General features: G+C 37.8%; 1 protein-coding gene across 1 annotated transcript in view; it reads left to right on the top strand.

Moving 5' to 3' along the window:
* The first annotated feature begins 2,624 nt into the window (after window positions 1–2,624).
* Window positions 2,625–15,762, top strand: part of LOC134376144 (putative N-acetylated-alpha-linked acidic dipeptidase) — a 33,224-nt gene continuing 20,086 nt past the window's right edge. The window contains exons 1-4 of the mRNA XM_063094802.1: window positions 2,625–2,805; window positions 8,641–8,723; window positions 10,189–10,252; window positions 13,799–13,866. Of these exons, the coding sequence (XP_062950872.1) occupies window positions 2,625–2,805; window positions 8,641–8,723; window positions 10,189–10,252; window positions 13,799–13,866 (396 nt within the window). The remainder of the gene's footprint in view (window positions 2,806–8,640; window positions 8,724–10,188; window positions 10,253–13,798; window positions 13,867–15,762) is intronic.

Here is a 15,762-nt window from a genome sequence, read left to right as displayed (position 1 = left end):
CAACAAAATTTTTTTCAAGTAAAAATAAACTTCTTTTTTAGACACACAAAAGCTGAAAAATTCATCTCCTGGAGACCCACACTATAACAGTTGTACACTCACACACAATGACACACACACACACACACAGGATGAGGTGAACCAGAATTAGTAATTACATAGGCAAATATGTAAGAAAACTTATTATCACATAAAAACTTCTATAAGTAATTGATGATGTGAACAAAAATCATAACAGTGTAATGAAGTTTCTGTAATATCTGTAAATAGGAAATTTATGACAAGAAAAGCACAAATGTTGGGGGGGAGAAATGAAAGTATATTATTGTATGGATTTTATACTATGTGTGAAGTGGCATAATATCACTTATAGGTAGAATAAAAAAGTTATATGTATATACCATGACCATTCAAGGAACAATTTTTTTTTCCTAAAGGGAGTTACAGCAAGCAAGCCAAGAAAGAAGACAAAATAAAATCTAAACCAACATTAAAATAATAGTTTTAAAGCATAAAAAAGGAAAATAAAGAACACATGGGGAAAGAGCAAAGAAACAGCAAGATAAGACTTAACTCTAACCATGTTAGTAATCACATTCAACGTAAATAGTGGAAACACTCCACTAAAAGCAAAATTTTTCAGATTGGATCAGAGAGAAAAATGCAACTATATGCTGCCTACACTTTACTCCTTAAATATAAATTCACAAATACACTCAAAGTAAAACGATGAAAAAAGATACATCATGCGTATATTTTCAAATGAAAGCAGAAAATATAGATATAGTAGATTCCAGAACAAAGATGATTATTACCAGGGATAAAAAGTTTGTTTCATAGTAATAAAAGAGGACATAATCTTAGACATTTAAGCACCTATTTAACAATTTCAAAATAGAGAAAGCAAAAACTGACAGAAATAAGAAATAGAAAAACCTTCCTGGACCAGCCAGCTGCCAAAAGAATAAGAAAAAATAGAAAAACGCAGTACTGCAGTCAGAGATATTGTTGGAGTGAGAGAACTGAAGCCCTGTTGGGACCTAAAACGACCGGGGCTGAACAATGAAAATTTAGAAGGGACACAAGTATTTTTCTTCTCTCTTTCTTCGCATCCCCTGATGTTCTTATCTTGTTTGCTAAATAGAAAAACAAGGCTATCTTAGTGGATTGATTACATCCCCCCAAAACTCACTGAAGTTTGAGTTGTGTCCCCCAAGTTTTATGTATTAGAAACTTAGCCTCCACTGTGACTGTTAAGAGGGTGGGAGATCCTATTATGGTAATTGAAAGGTGGAGCCTAGAAGAGATTATTGGATTGTAGGACCATGTAGTAGTGAATGGATTAAAAATGGTGATGAGAGGCATGGTTCTGAAGTCTTTAAAAGAAGAGGAGAGTCTGTCTCTTTCTTTTTCTGCTCTCTCTTTTCTCTCTGCTTCCACCATCTTGCCATGTGAGACCTCTGGGTCACTGTCGCCACCACCAGATGGACTTTGGAATTCCCAGTCAAAAACTGTAAGCAATAAATTTAATTTTATTTATAAATTACCCAGTTTCAAGTATTTTGTTATAAGCAACAGAAATGGACTAATACAGGAAATTGGTGCCAGAGAGTTGGGGTATTGCTTATAAGAAATACTTGAAAATGTGGAAGCAGCTTTGGAAGTGGGTGTTGGGCAGAGGTTGGAGTTTAGAGGGCTCAGAAGAAGACAAAAAGACAACGGAAAGTTTGGAATGTCTTAGAGACTGGTTACATGGTGGGGAGCTGGATGCTGATAGAAATATGGATTGTAAAGGCCATCCTAAGGAGGTCTCAGGTAGAAATAAGAAAGAATTTATTGGAAACTGGGGCCAAGATCACCCTTGGGCAAGGGATTTGGCTGAATTGTGTCCATGTCCTAGGACTTTGTGGAAGTTGGAACTTTAGGAGTTGTGAACCAAAGTAGTTGGCAGAAGAAACTTCTAAGCAGCAAAGCATTAAGGAAGCGGCATGACTACTTGTAACAGCCTACACTGAGTTATGGCAGCAATGGCACGGCATAAAGCCAGAATTTGAAAGGGAAGCAGAGTGTAAAGATTTAGAAAATTTGCAGCCTGGCCATGTGGTAAAGAAGCAGAGAGCATGGAATGGTGCAACCCAGTGACCCTTAGCTAAGAAGATTAGTGCAGAAGAAAGAGAATGTCAAGAGAAGGGGGAAAAGGCCTTGAAGGCACCTCAAGAGCCTCGGGGGCCAACACTACCATTTCAGGCCCAAAGACCTAGGGAGACAAAATGGTCTTGGATAACATTGGCTTGAGGTGCCCTCCACAGGCTTGCTGCCCAGGGCCACCTTGGGATGCTGCTCCCCACACCAGCACCCCAGTTGCTTTGGCTGCACCAGTTGTGGCTAAATTGTTCCCAGGTGTGGCTGGACATGCAGCTTTGGAAAGTACAAGCCGGAAGCCTTGGCAGCATCAATGCGGTGTTAGGTCCACAGGCTCACAGAATACCAAAGCTGGGAAGGCTTGAGAGCCTCCACTGTGATTTCAAAGGATGTATGGAAAAGTCTGGGGGCCCAGGAAGAGATCTGTCACAGGGGTGGAGTCACCGCAGACAAACTCCACTAGACCAATGCTGAGCGGAAACATGGAGTCAGAGTCGCAGCAGAGAAACCCCAACGGCCCCATGCCTAGAGGAGCCATGAGAATGGGACTGCCCTGGAGACCACAGACTTGTGGAGTTACCAGAGTGGAATGCCAGTCTGAGACAGCTAAAGCATCAACTGAGACCAGGAAAGCTATAGATGCAGAGCTACCCGTGGACTTCGGTACCCAACCCACACACCAGCATGTAGAGGAGGTGGAACATGGAGTCAAGGTACCTGATTTTCCAGCTTTGAGATTTAATGCCTGCCATGCTGGTCTTCAGACTTTTTTGGGACCTATTACACCTTTCTTTTGGCCTATTTCTCCCTTTTGGAATGGGAATATGAACACTGTTTGTCCCACAAACATCTTGGAAGTAGATAACTTGTTTTTAATTCACAGACGGAATTTTGAACTTTGGACTATTGAGTTGAAACAAGTTAAGACTTTGGGGATGAAATGAATGTATTTGTATGTGAAAAGGAGATGAGTTTTGGGGGGGCAGTGGCAGAATGTAGTAGATTGAATTATGTTCCCCCCAAACTCACTGAAGCTTGAATTGTTTTCCTCAAATTTTATGTATTACAATCTTAGCCCCCACTGTGACTGGTAAGTGGGTGGGAAATCCTATTATGATTACTGAAAGGTAGAGCCTTGAAGAGGTGATTAGTAGTGAATGGATTAAAAATGGTGGTCAGGAGCATGATTCTGAGGGCTTTACAAAAAGAGAAGAGTCTGTCTTTCACTCTCTCTGCTCTCTCTGCTTCCACCATCTTACAATGTGAGACCACTGGTTCACTGTCACCACCACCAGATGGACTTTGGACTTCCCAGCCTCAGAAACTATAAGCAATAACTTGTTTTCTTTATAAATTACCCAGTTTCAAGTATTTTTTATAAGCAATAGAAATGGACTAATACAACCATTGAAAAGCTAATCAGTATCTTGCAAAACTAAGTCCTTCATTGAGGCTTGCAGAGTTCTGAGAAGTGATCAAGGCCAAATGCCTGGAAGCTGACTCTGGGAACCAACAAAGTCAGCCAGAGCCCTGCACAGAGATGTTGCAAAAAAGGTGACTTCACTCCAAAGCAAATCAAAATCCTATAGGATCCTAAGATAATGTCAAGGATGAGAACAGAAACCAGACAGAGCCTTGGTGATATTTTGTACCTGTCTCCTTGCAAGGAGCCCACAGGTTCAAGTCCTCTTCTCTCCTCCTTTTCACTTCTACATTCCTTTTCCTCAATCCCCTCTTTAAAAATCCCTAAGTAAAATCGAGCTTTGTGATGGGTTAGTCTACCATCTCCTGCAGTTTTCCTGTCCTAAATAAAGCTTACTTCCTTTATCACCAACATTTTGAATTTTGAGTCTTTTGTTTGTTGAAGTTGCAGATAGGTTAGGTAACAATTTCAATACCTATCTCAATAATAATAGATCAGTAGAGAGAAAAATCCATAAGAAAATAGATGACTGCATAAGACTATTAACAAAATTGAACTAATGGGCATTAATTGAATACTCCCAACAGATTTTTTTGGTGGGGAGAGGGGTGATATACAAGACCTCTTGTTAAGTACATCACTGTAATATAAGTACTACGAGAGCAGGATTTTTTGTTTTGTTCACTGTGAATTCCTAGTGCTTAGAACAATGCCTGGTACATAGTAGGTACTCAATAAATACATGCTGAGTGAATGAAACTTTCTTCTGAGGAATATTTCTTCTAGAAAATTTGTTAAGACAACAGAGAGTAAGTTAAAATTTAAAAAGCAAATTTGAAAAGCTATAGTTCATAGAACCTGTTCCTCTCAAATTTAAGACTACTATATTAAATTTGAATACTTCAAATATAAAGTATTCAAACTGAACAGCAAAATATTGAAAAGATGATGTAAAAGCCAAAGATATTCCTGAAAATTATTTTCTGTAAATCCTTATGCTAGTTAGGTTGATTAGAGATTCCTTAAAGCTGAGAAGTTTATCCAGGGATATCAGGATTCAAATTTCTCAAGTTAGAAAGCAAATTACTTATTGAATTTTCTTCCCATTCACCCACTAACATGATACAGGGATGGCCTAAGGAAAACTGCCTTGTTTTGCTTTTCAAGCTGGTGGACTCCCAAAGAGAAGCCCTTAGTATTTCCTTTCACATTAGATTCCAGAAAGTTTTCACCAGGACGCTGATTGCTTTCATTAAATAAAAATGCATGTGTCTTTGGATCAGTGATCTGCTGTTCCATTTAATGGATCTAAAGTGGATCTGCAGCCCAGTTTAACTTGACGGTGAATTTACTGTCTGATTCATAGGGTAATGAACCCACAGAATTGCTCATTCATTTGCTTCCTCACTGTGCCTTTGCCTAGCATTTACTGTGCACCTACTATACATAAACTGTGCAAAGACACTAATGGAGGAAAAAGACTAGGTTAAATAATTACATGATCTCAGAGGTAAAACAGCCAGGCCCCATGGGGGCACCCAAGAAGATAACCAACTGAGAAACCCTGTACATTTGTGTTAAGATTTATAAACTTTGCTCAGCATCTGGTGAGCACTCTCTCTTGTTAGAGCACGGGGATCTGAGTCCAGGTGGCAGCCTTATGGAACCCCCCTACTTTGCTTTAGGCTGAAACTCAGTGCTGGTTGGGGCCACCCAACGTGCATGTTGAAGCAGAGGGTACAACACCAGATTGTGTCCCACGTGGTGGCAGTACAGCCATCTGTCTCAACACTTCAATAAAATCCTAGTGCCACAGATCAGGTGTTTGAAGACTGTACTGGCTTTCCAGCCCCCAGCCCCACAGGTTCAAAATTCCTCCAAATTAATATTTTTAAGCTTCTCCAGAGGCCAAACACCAATCTGGAAGTCTCCTGCATTCCCAGCCTGCTTTCTTGGCCCTGAATGCCACTGATGATTTCTGCCGGGCTGAAGAGCCTGGGGCTTTATGGTCTGGGGTCTTCTGGACCTTCTCTCCTACTCTCCCTCCCCTGTCTTCACTCCCACCTGCTGGCCCAGAGCCTTATAGATAGTGGTGCTTCCTGGACCTGCTGGGCTACCAGGTCTGCTAGACCCGAGAGAAGGTGGCAGTATTTGGGGAAGAGGAGTGTGAAGGGCAGAGGCCTCTTCCAGGTAGTGCCTCCCAACTTTGCTTTTCCACTCCGCAGCCCCTCTTCCTGGCGGGAACTAGGAAGAAGTCTTCCCTAGTTTTCGCATGGCATTGGGGAGAAGGCTCCTGAGTAAAGATTGCCTTGACGTTCCTTGTTACATCCAAAACTGAGCCCTACAATATCTGGGCACAGAGAGATATTCCTATTATATACAAGAATCCCTCAGAGAGCAGAAGTTCTTGGTGTAGGATTACAAAGGTTCTGGGAGTTCTGCCCTGCTTCCCATCCACCACAGTGCTGCCTGCCAGAGTCGCAGACCAGGCGGGAGTATTGAGAGCTGGAGGTCTGGATGCTCGGGGTGGGGGACCTGGAGCTTCAATTTCTCAGGTGGTGGAGGTCAACTTACCTTCCCACCACCATCTGGGTTCTGCCACAGAAAAATGACCTACAGGGCCTAGACAGACATTTCCTGAGCTCCTTCATTCCAGATAATTTCATTTTTATTTATTTACTGATTTATTTTTTAATTTGCCAGGCGCAGCTGTGGGGGGTGCAGGGGGTGGGTTGGGGGTAGGGAGCTGGGGGAGCGCTGAGGGACCCACATGTGCTCAACACTCAGAAGCTTCAGCGAGGTGGGGTGGAGGTGTGGAGCCAGAGAGATAGAGATCCAGGTAAAGGCCGTCAGCTTGGCAAACAGAGGACAGAGGCACTGGGATCTGGCTGAACCAATTTGATGGAGGCAGTGGGTTAGAGCAGAGGAAATGAAATTCATAGTCGAGGATTTATAGGTACTGGGCAGTGAGAAGGGGAAGGAGGTGCCGAGCCTTCTGTGCAGTCAGTGCCTGTTTAGTCCCGTCCCCAGTCCTCTCTTCTGTTCCTACCACTTCCAGAGGAATGAGGTGGAGGAAGCTTGGCTGCCGGACTGGAAGCAAAACAACTTTTGGGGGGTGTGGTATGGGTGATGGATATTCCAGGAGCACTCCAGTTTGTTCAAAGAGATCAATCTTTCAAGGCCCTTCCCCCTCCCCCACTATTCCCTCTCTCAAGCCTTAGGCTATATTAGCTGAGGTCCCTTTAGAACCCAGGACTACCTCCCTGGAGGTCCAGGTGACCAGGCTCTGGTCTCCCACTGGCTGGCAGGAGGGTTGCAAGGCAGGATTGCAGTTGCCAAGGAGGTGAGACAAGCTCTAGGTTCTTACCTACTTGCCCTCACTTCCTGGATGCCCAAGGCTCTCTGCAGTCTCTCAGGCTCTCTAGCTCCCCAAGCAAAGACCTCATTGCAAATGACCTCCAGTCAACAGATTTTTGCAAAAAATGGTCAGAGTTGTAGGACTAACACTAGTAATTTCAAGACATGTTATAAAGCTACAACACTCACAACAGCATGGTATTAAGTTAAATATAGATAATAAAGATAAAATAAAAATTGGTTTAAAGATAAACAGATAAATGGTACAGAACTGAGTCCAGAAATTGACCCATATTTATGGACAACTGATTTTTGACAAGAGTGCAAGGCAATTCAGTGAAGAAAGGGTTAATTTTCAACAAATGCTGCTGGAACACCTGGATATCCATATGCAAAAAAATAGAAAAAAAGTATTAAATATGTATCATTGTATCATACACAAAATTAACTCAAAATGGATTATAGACCTAAATGTAAATCCTAAAACCATAAAACTTCTAGAAAAATAAGTTGAAATATTGAATTAAGTAAAATCTTTTCTTTTTGATATGAGACAAAAACCATGATGAATAAAATAGAAAACTGATAAAATTAGCTTTATCACAATTAAAAACATGTCCCCATCATGGACACATAAATATAAGAAAGAAAAATGAAAGAAAACAAACATCTTTCAATCCAAAGACACTGTTAGGAGAATGAAAAGATAGAAGAAAGTATTTGAAATCATCTATCAGATAGAAGACTTCGCAAGAAAGTATGCTCAAAACTCAATAAGAAAATGAACAGTCCAATAAAATACTGTTAAGAGAATTGAACAGACATGTCACCAGAAATGATATATGGTTGGTGAATAAGTACTGAATAGATACTAAAAATGACTAATTTTTAATCACTAGGGAAATATAAACTGAAACAAGAATAAAATGTCACTTCAGACCTATTAGAATAGCTTAAATTAAAACATGCTGCCTTATAAATAGTGGTGAGTAGGTGAAAGTACCGGAACATTCATATACTGCTGGTGAAAGTATTAAAAAGTATAGCCACTTTGTCAGTTTTTTTAAAGTAAGCATGTATCTACTGTATGACCTAGTCATTCAACTCCAAAGTGTTAAGAGAAATGAAAGCATATGTTTCTATAAATATTTGAACAGAAATATTCATAGTTTTATAAGAAAAAACCCAAGTTGATTTATGGACCCAAAGCCGGGAATTTAAGAAAACAATTTTAGCTTCTATTGTCCAAGAAAATGTTATTAGATACTAACCACTGAGCTGCTGTCACTCTCTCTGTAGTGTGACATATAGGAGTGAAGAGGTGACTGATTGAATACCACAACATCCACTTCGGTGGATAATCATTAGAGGGATTCTTTCTTACCTATAGAAAATTAATCTTTCCTACTGAGAAAAGAAGTAGAAATTAGGATGGGGGTCATACAGTCACTTTTCTATGGGAGGAAAAAGGATTGTAAAAAATTCTTTTATGGGGTTGGTTTTTGGTGCTCAAAGATATTGAGCTGTCCTATCCCTACCCACAATATCTGAGCAGGACTGTTTAGAAATTCCTTGTTGACCTAAATTATGCCAGGGTGAAAGGGGTCACACTGGGACATTTTGGTTTGTTTGTTTTTTGTTTTTTCTAATTTGGGCTTAGTAATGTCTGGGGTATATGATTAATTTTTTCAGCATTTACATGTATGCACATATTTTAGGATGGAGGCCTAGAAGAACAATTTTATTTGCAAGCTGGGATGCAGAAGAATTTGGTCTTCTTGGTTCTACTGAGTGGGCAGAGGTTAGTTGATAATTTGCTATAATATAAATTTTCATAATAATAAAAGTTAGGGCTTAATTGTTAAGCATGTAAAAATGACAAGTGAATCAAGTGAGAAAATATTCAAAGTTTTTGCCAAAAAATCTGAAGCAATATAACCTCATTCAAAAATCAGCAATAAAAATCCCTTTGTCACCGAAAAACTAAGTTTTCTTTGAGCTTTTTAGAGGCACTTAATGTCAATTGTTAAAATTTATTTATCTTTATTTCCCAGAAGCGTGGTAGTAAATAAGTAGCTATACTAGACAACATACTCAAAATATGTTTGATTTCTATCATGATTCTATTATTCTTCCCTAAATAGCTTCTAAAGCTAACCTCATTTAAAGGCCCCTTGAACTTGTTCAATAAGGTATACTTTTCAAATGTATCTTCCTTATATCATAATGACCTGCTCCATATTAAATAATGTGAAAAGTGTGGCAGAAAGTAACATCACATAATATTTACTAGGTTCCTTGAAAAGTGATTTTACCTGCATGTATTTTTGGCTTTGTGTAATAGAAGCTTTAGCTGTAAATACATGCAAGGTTCATATTTATTCCATTTACTTCCAGTCATGCTGCAAATATTTATTTGGCTCCTGCTATACTCCACGTATTATGTGAAACCCTGTAAACTTCAATTTTGTTTGGGGAAAAAAAAATAGTGCTCCTGTAGACCTATTTGAAGCTTTTACAAAAAAGATTTATGCTGATGTTAGAAGGAGCCTAGATATTTTGAGGCTTTGATTTATATCTTTCAAATTATTTTTATCACTTAGATTTGATAAAATATATTTTTTGTATTTTCTATCATACACTCAAAATGCCTAGGAATTGCATGTTTTGGAGACTCAGAATCCACATTGATATCTCAAAAAAACTATTACACTTTTTGTCAGTTTTCTAAAAATGTGCAATTATCAAACATTACCAGTAGGTGGTAGCATCCCATAGGAGAACTTGACATCATGTTCCAGGCACTGAGACATCAACTTCATACGTTTTTCAACCTGTAAATTTGAAGTAGCTCATTCCCTGTGAATCAGGCAAGAATTTTTGCTTAAATAGTAAGATGTTCATGGGAAGATTTTCACTGAAAAGTCTCTTAAGTCATTCATGTTTGCTAAGAGAATTTTTTGAAGGATAAACAACAATATGGATAAGAAATTAACTCCTTTTCCATTTATCATAAGTGTAGGAACAGTTTCACCTTAAATGCTAGCCTTAAAAAAGTTTTTCCTGCTGTTTCTTAACAATAATCTTTATTGAAATTCTTTCAAAGTAACTCTCTTTTGAGAATCTTACATGTCAAATTTTTGCTTAACATGGACCAGCCTAAATCAGAAATCTGCATACAGTAAATGTGGATGTGCAGGGAGGTGTGGGGGGTGAGAGGGTGGGTTACAACTTTATGTTTCTAATTTTCTATCTTTTTATTATAGGAGAATTCCAGACTCCTTCAAGAGCATGGTGTGGCCTATATTAATGCTGATTCATCTATAGAAGGTGAATATAATTTGTCTCATAAAAAAGATGTGATCATGCTATGATAAGCAGTTTAGTTCATAAATTATGCACTAACACAGGAGGCATTCTATTAATGTATGGTTAGGGAATCTTCTGCTGGTTTGTCAGGTTGCTACCCCTGACTCACAGCCGTGTGGCAGCCCTAGTTGAAAGATTCTTTAAAATTTTTATGTGCTTTGCCCTATGGAGTGCTAATTCAGTACAACAGCATTTTTTGATTTGCTCCATCTGGCAGATTACCTTTTATATGGCAGGAATTTATTAACTATCTGTTGAATAAGTAAGTCATGGATCTAAATAATTTTATGATTTAGAATGGGGTAGAAAAATAGCATTTAAATTTAACCCTCAGTTTCATCATAATATCATGCATACCAATTTTGAAAAAAACACTGATTTCTGAGATTTCATTTATTATCTAGTATTTTTATTTTTAATTTTTTTATTACTTCTAACAAAATTTACTGAGCTCCTCTCTGCACAATGTACTTTTCCAGGGATTCAGAGGAGTCAGAGGTTAGCAGGGAATGATCTTATACTCAGGAGTTTATGGCTCAGTATAGATGGTAGAATAAATCAGTCTTGAATTATAATATACAGAGGTGCTATAAGAGGGATGTAATCAAACTGTTCTGGAAGTTCAGAGGAAATAATAATAGCAACTTCAGGAAAGGCTTAAGCATTGGAATAGGAATTTGAGATAGAAGAATGGATACGGTTTTAATAAGCAAAAAGTTGAACTAAAGGACATCTCAAGTTGATTTCACTAAAATTAAGGAGTCCATTGTCACTGTATTCCAGCTCCGCTAATCTTTCTATTCTGTGACCAAATGCAGCGTACCAGCCATTGCAACTGCTGTTCTCTATTCTCAGACTGCTCTTCAGTACCTCTCTGCCTGTTTGATTCTTATCCTTACAGTCTCCTCTGAAACGTCACTTTTTCAGAGAAGCCGTATTTTCCTAACACTCATCGCTATCATTTTCAAGAAATTATTTGTTTTATAAACTGCCTCCCACAATAGATAGTATTCTTCAGCAGGGAACAGACAGTGTCTTGCTTGTCCACTCCTTGATTTCTAGTTTTTCATTAAGTAAATATTTGTGGCATGGAGTATTTCATTAAGTAAATATTTGTGGCATGGATGCAAAAAAATGAAGGAATATGTGAGTGTAGGGTGGACTTTCAGAATATTTTCTTTAGTGTATTAGTACATTTTCCATGTCAACAATTGGGACGTGGTACCTTGATGGAGTCATTTTGACATTTACATTGTCTTCTTTGTCCACACATCTGAACTACATTGTCCTAAAAGTTAGTTTACACAGTGCATTTTAGTTGTCTTTTCCTCCTCCTCTCAGGCTACTGGCTAAGGGAAAGTGGGCGCATGAGAAAGGGGGAAAACAGGAGGGTGTCCTTGCTTTATAACACCCTGCTTTCTAGGGAACTAATCATTCCAGTGAGAACTAATCCACTCGTGTGACAGGGAGAACCCACTCACTCTTGTGAGAATTAATCCAGTCCAGCATGCAAGTGGCAGTAATGCTTCTTGACCTAATCACCTTTCAAAGGCTCCAGTTTCCAATACTGCCACATCAGGGACCAAATTTCTAACGCATGAATTCTGGGAAACACAGTCAAACCATAGCACTCCCAACACAAACCACTCTTAAACTTAATCCCTTTTCCAAGTGTGCTATGTCTTCTGTTTGGATTGATTCCATCATGTTGACATTATTATACAGTACAGAATTTAGCTTACACAGAATGCCAAAAGTGTAGTAGGTGCTGTCTTAAATGCTTTACATGTAAAAATTTATTTAATACTCACAATAATCCTGTAAGGTAAGTATGCTTTATTATCTCTTTTGTATTGAAGAGGAAACTGAGATTCAGAAAGGTAAATTAATTTTCCCAAGGTCACACAGCTACTGTAATATTGAGCTTAGACTCAAATCAAGCTGGTCTGTTTCAGCTTTTTCCTTCTAACCACTACACTCTATTGCCTCTCACTCCTTTCTACACGTTTTTGGTATCATATTACAGCTATATGGTTCTGCATCTGCTCTTTTTTCATTCAGCGACATATTATGGAAAACTTTTCATATCAATAAATATGGATCTATTTCACTGGAAAACAAAGAAACGTGCCACAATATATTCAATAGGACAATTTTTGTACCAATTCTCTAGTTGATGGTCAGATCGCTTCAGTTTGTTGCAGTAAATATCCTTTTATTTGCATGCTTTTTTCTATATAAGGAGAGGGGACGGTAGAGCGCTACAAACATAATTGTTTAGTCCTGCAATATGTGCATTTAAATTGTAGAATTGCTCCCAATCTACCCCCTTCCCTAATTGATATTCTTTTAAGCACTTTTTCTCTTTTAAAACTTGCATTGGCTATTTGTGCACATTTATTCCTCCAGATGAATTTTAGAATTTTAAAATCAACTTTTCAAGTTCCATAAGCAATCCTTCTAGTGTGTCACTATTTATTTCTAAAGCCTCAACTTTTTCTGTTCCCAAACATGGATCCTAAGGTTTGGGATAAAAGCTACTTGCCAACCTTTGAGTGTATCGTGTGCTATTATATTTCTGGGCATTTGTACAGGCTATGCCCATAGCTGAAACTACCATTTCCTTTTGGCTCAGCTGTCTCCTTCTGGTTCTAGAAAACTCAGTACAAGAGTCACCCCCTTGGTGAAGTTGTCTTAACTTCCTCTCCCCCACACTGTCCTCCTGAGTTGGCCTCCCGTCCCTGTGCTCCCAAGGCCTCCCAAGAGCACCTCTCCTGGCTGATTCTCTTGACTCTCACACCTGCCAGCCCTTGAACTCCTGAGGAATGGGAATGCCATGTCTGCTCTCTATTCAGAACCAGGTAGAAGGCTCCTGGCTCACAAATTCATTTTCACAATAAATATGTATTAGGTATATGCTAAATGCTACAACTGTTTTAAAGAACTGGGCTATGGCAGCAAGTTAAATAGAGTGCCTAGTCCTGTGAAGGACTAGGCACTCTAGTAGGAAGACAGATAATAAAAAGACATGTACTTGATATGTTAGGTAAATGAGTAATATGGAGAAAAATAAGCCAACGTTAAGAGAGAAATGGAGTGGTTAAGACAGAGAGTGGGGAAGAGTGTGCTGTTTGGTAGGGTGGTCAGGGGAAACCTCTTAGAAAATGTGACATTAGACCAGAGGAGGAATAAGGCACACAGATATAATGCAGAACACTGATCCAGGCTGAGGGAACAGTGTGTGCAAAGACCCTGAGACAGAATTCTTGGGCAGAGTAAATAGATGAAGATTTGGAGAGGTGACCTGGGGTCATTTCATGTGTGGCACAGTGGGCCATGGTGAAGATGAGGATTTTATAGAGTGAGATGCGGAACTGTTGGAGAGTTTTAATTGAATTTAGGTTTTAAGAGGATCATTCTGGCTAGGGAGTTAACAACGGTCTTTGAATAAAACAATTTCAGAAATAAATGAAATAAAAAGCAATCTTCTATTTCCTTATTTTTCAGGAAACTACACTCTGAGAGTTGACTGTACACCACTGATGTACAGCTTGGTATATAACCTAACAAAAGAGGTAAAAACAATTACATATAATTTAAGACAATCTAAATTCTACAAATGATGTTTTCTTGAGGTGCCATTATTATGTTACACATTGGCGTTGTTTTATATCTAATTTTTTCATATAATAAATATCCACTCTGTAGAGCATCAAATGCAACAAACTGTTCACACACATTTCTTCATTCCTCTCCATGTCACAGTAAGTCAGTATCTGAGCATTTGAATAGCATTATGTCTGCCATCATCATATTGAAAATGAGGAAACCAAGCTGAAAGAATATCAACCACCAAAGTCATGCAACTTGTACAGTAGCTGATCCATGGACTTGGTCCTACCTATGGCTTTCCTTAATTTTAACCCTGGTTTATACTCCTTACTATAGTGGTACCAATTAAATAAAGACACAGGAGGAGTTCTGACTGAGAAGAGTATACATAAGAAAACCAGGTGCTGATTTCCAGGGACAAATCAATTTGGGACAGAGGCTGGGTGTGACCATGTAGGTCACTTTAATAACCTCTGAATTTAGATAAAATTATTCTTTTCCTTAATAAAGACATATTTTAAGCCATTCTTATAATTTTCCTTATCAAAAACACACCTTAATTTTTCAATACATTTTGTATAGAAAATTAGACATTAATTAGAATTTTTAACTCTTAGTAACCTTAATATCTAGTGAAAACCAAGAAATCAAGATATCTTGAACTGTCTGCCACATATTAGTATTTTACTTATTTGTAAATGACACAGACATTTAATGAATATCAATCATTTAATTTAACATGACATAACTTTGAAATTTCAAATTACATGAAAAGTTCATTTGTAAATTAATTTATTCACATTCACCTAATTTATTTATTTTATCAATTATAACTAGATTGCTCATATAAACTGAGATGTTAGACAAAGCTAGTCATCATTTCAAGTTATTTTGCTGATAGACATCATTATAGCCTGTGAATATCAGGTGTTCACCTACACAATAATCTTAAAGTTAAAAAAAATATGGGTATTTTGCCTGTAACTCAGAAGATATAGCTGTGGTCAATAAACCAACAATATTAAACAAGATCATTCTGTTTTTAGGCTGGATTAAGAGTTTTATAATCTTTGTGTCAAACCCTGACACCTTTAAACATCTAACAGAGACAAATTTAAAATCGTCTGACCCAGGCAAAAATGTATGTTGACCATTCTGAAGACATTTAAAAAATTTTATCCACAAATTTAAAAACCAGCTTATTTATCAAAGATTTACTTAAGTCACATGAACTAAAAACATTTGGGTTAGTTACTACATTTTTGATAAAATATTTGGTTTACATACTTTAAAAAAATAAATAATCATAGCTCTTTCATATATTTTGATAAAAAATATTACATACACAGCATAAAATCATAGAGACAAATACACAAACACATGGATAGAAGCAGATTTCCTCGTTTTAATTTTTTAATTTTAGTCATAAAACAGTAGAACATAGTAATACAAACTCACTGGTTTATAAAGACACTTGGATTTAAATTATACTTCTGACAACATGGTACCTGTTTACATGGATAAACTTTATTTGCCCCAATAGGTAAAACACTTTTTTCATTTTCAAATGAATTTAGTGTTAAACTTCTAATGTTTACATTTTAGCTAATAGCAGCTGAATTGTATAAGAAAACCAAAACATTCAAGCAGCCTAGAATCTTTAACAACACATTTTTCTTTTGTTTACCAGTCTGGTTTGTTGAAATAGTCAATGTGGGTGTGAGCAGGGAAGTATTTAAAAAAACCAAAAACCAAAAGAAAACAAAACCATTTACAGGTGATTTTGTTTTTTCTTTTTTGCTTTGTTTCTGTTCCTCGAGTGGCAGACAAAACAATTTTTATGCAGGAAAGAAATTACT

This window comes from Cynocephalus volans, chromosome 4 (assembly GCF_027409185.1).
Source record: "Cynocephalus volans isolate mCynVol1 chromosome 4, mCynVol1.pri, whole genome shotgun sequence".
In the NCBI taxonomy this organism is placed as follows: domain Eukaryota; kingdom Metazoa; phylum Chordata; class Mammalia; order Dermoptera; family Cynocephalidae; genus Cynocephalus; species Cynocephalus volans.
This window is presented reverse-complemented; position numbering and strand designations above follow the sequence as displayed.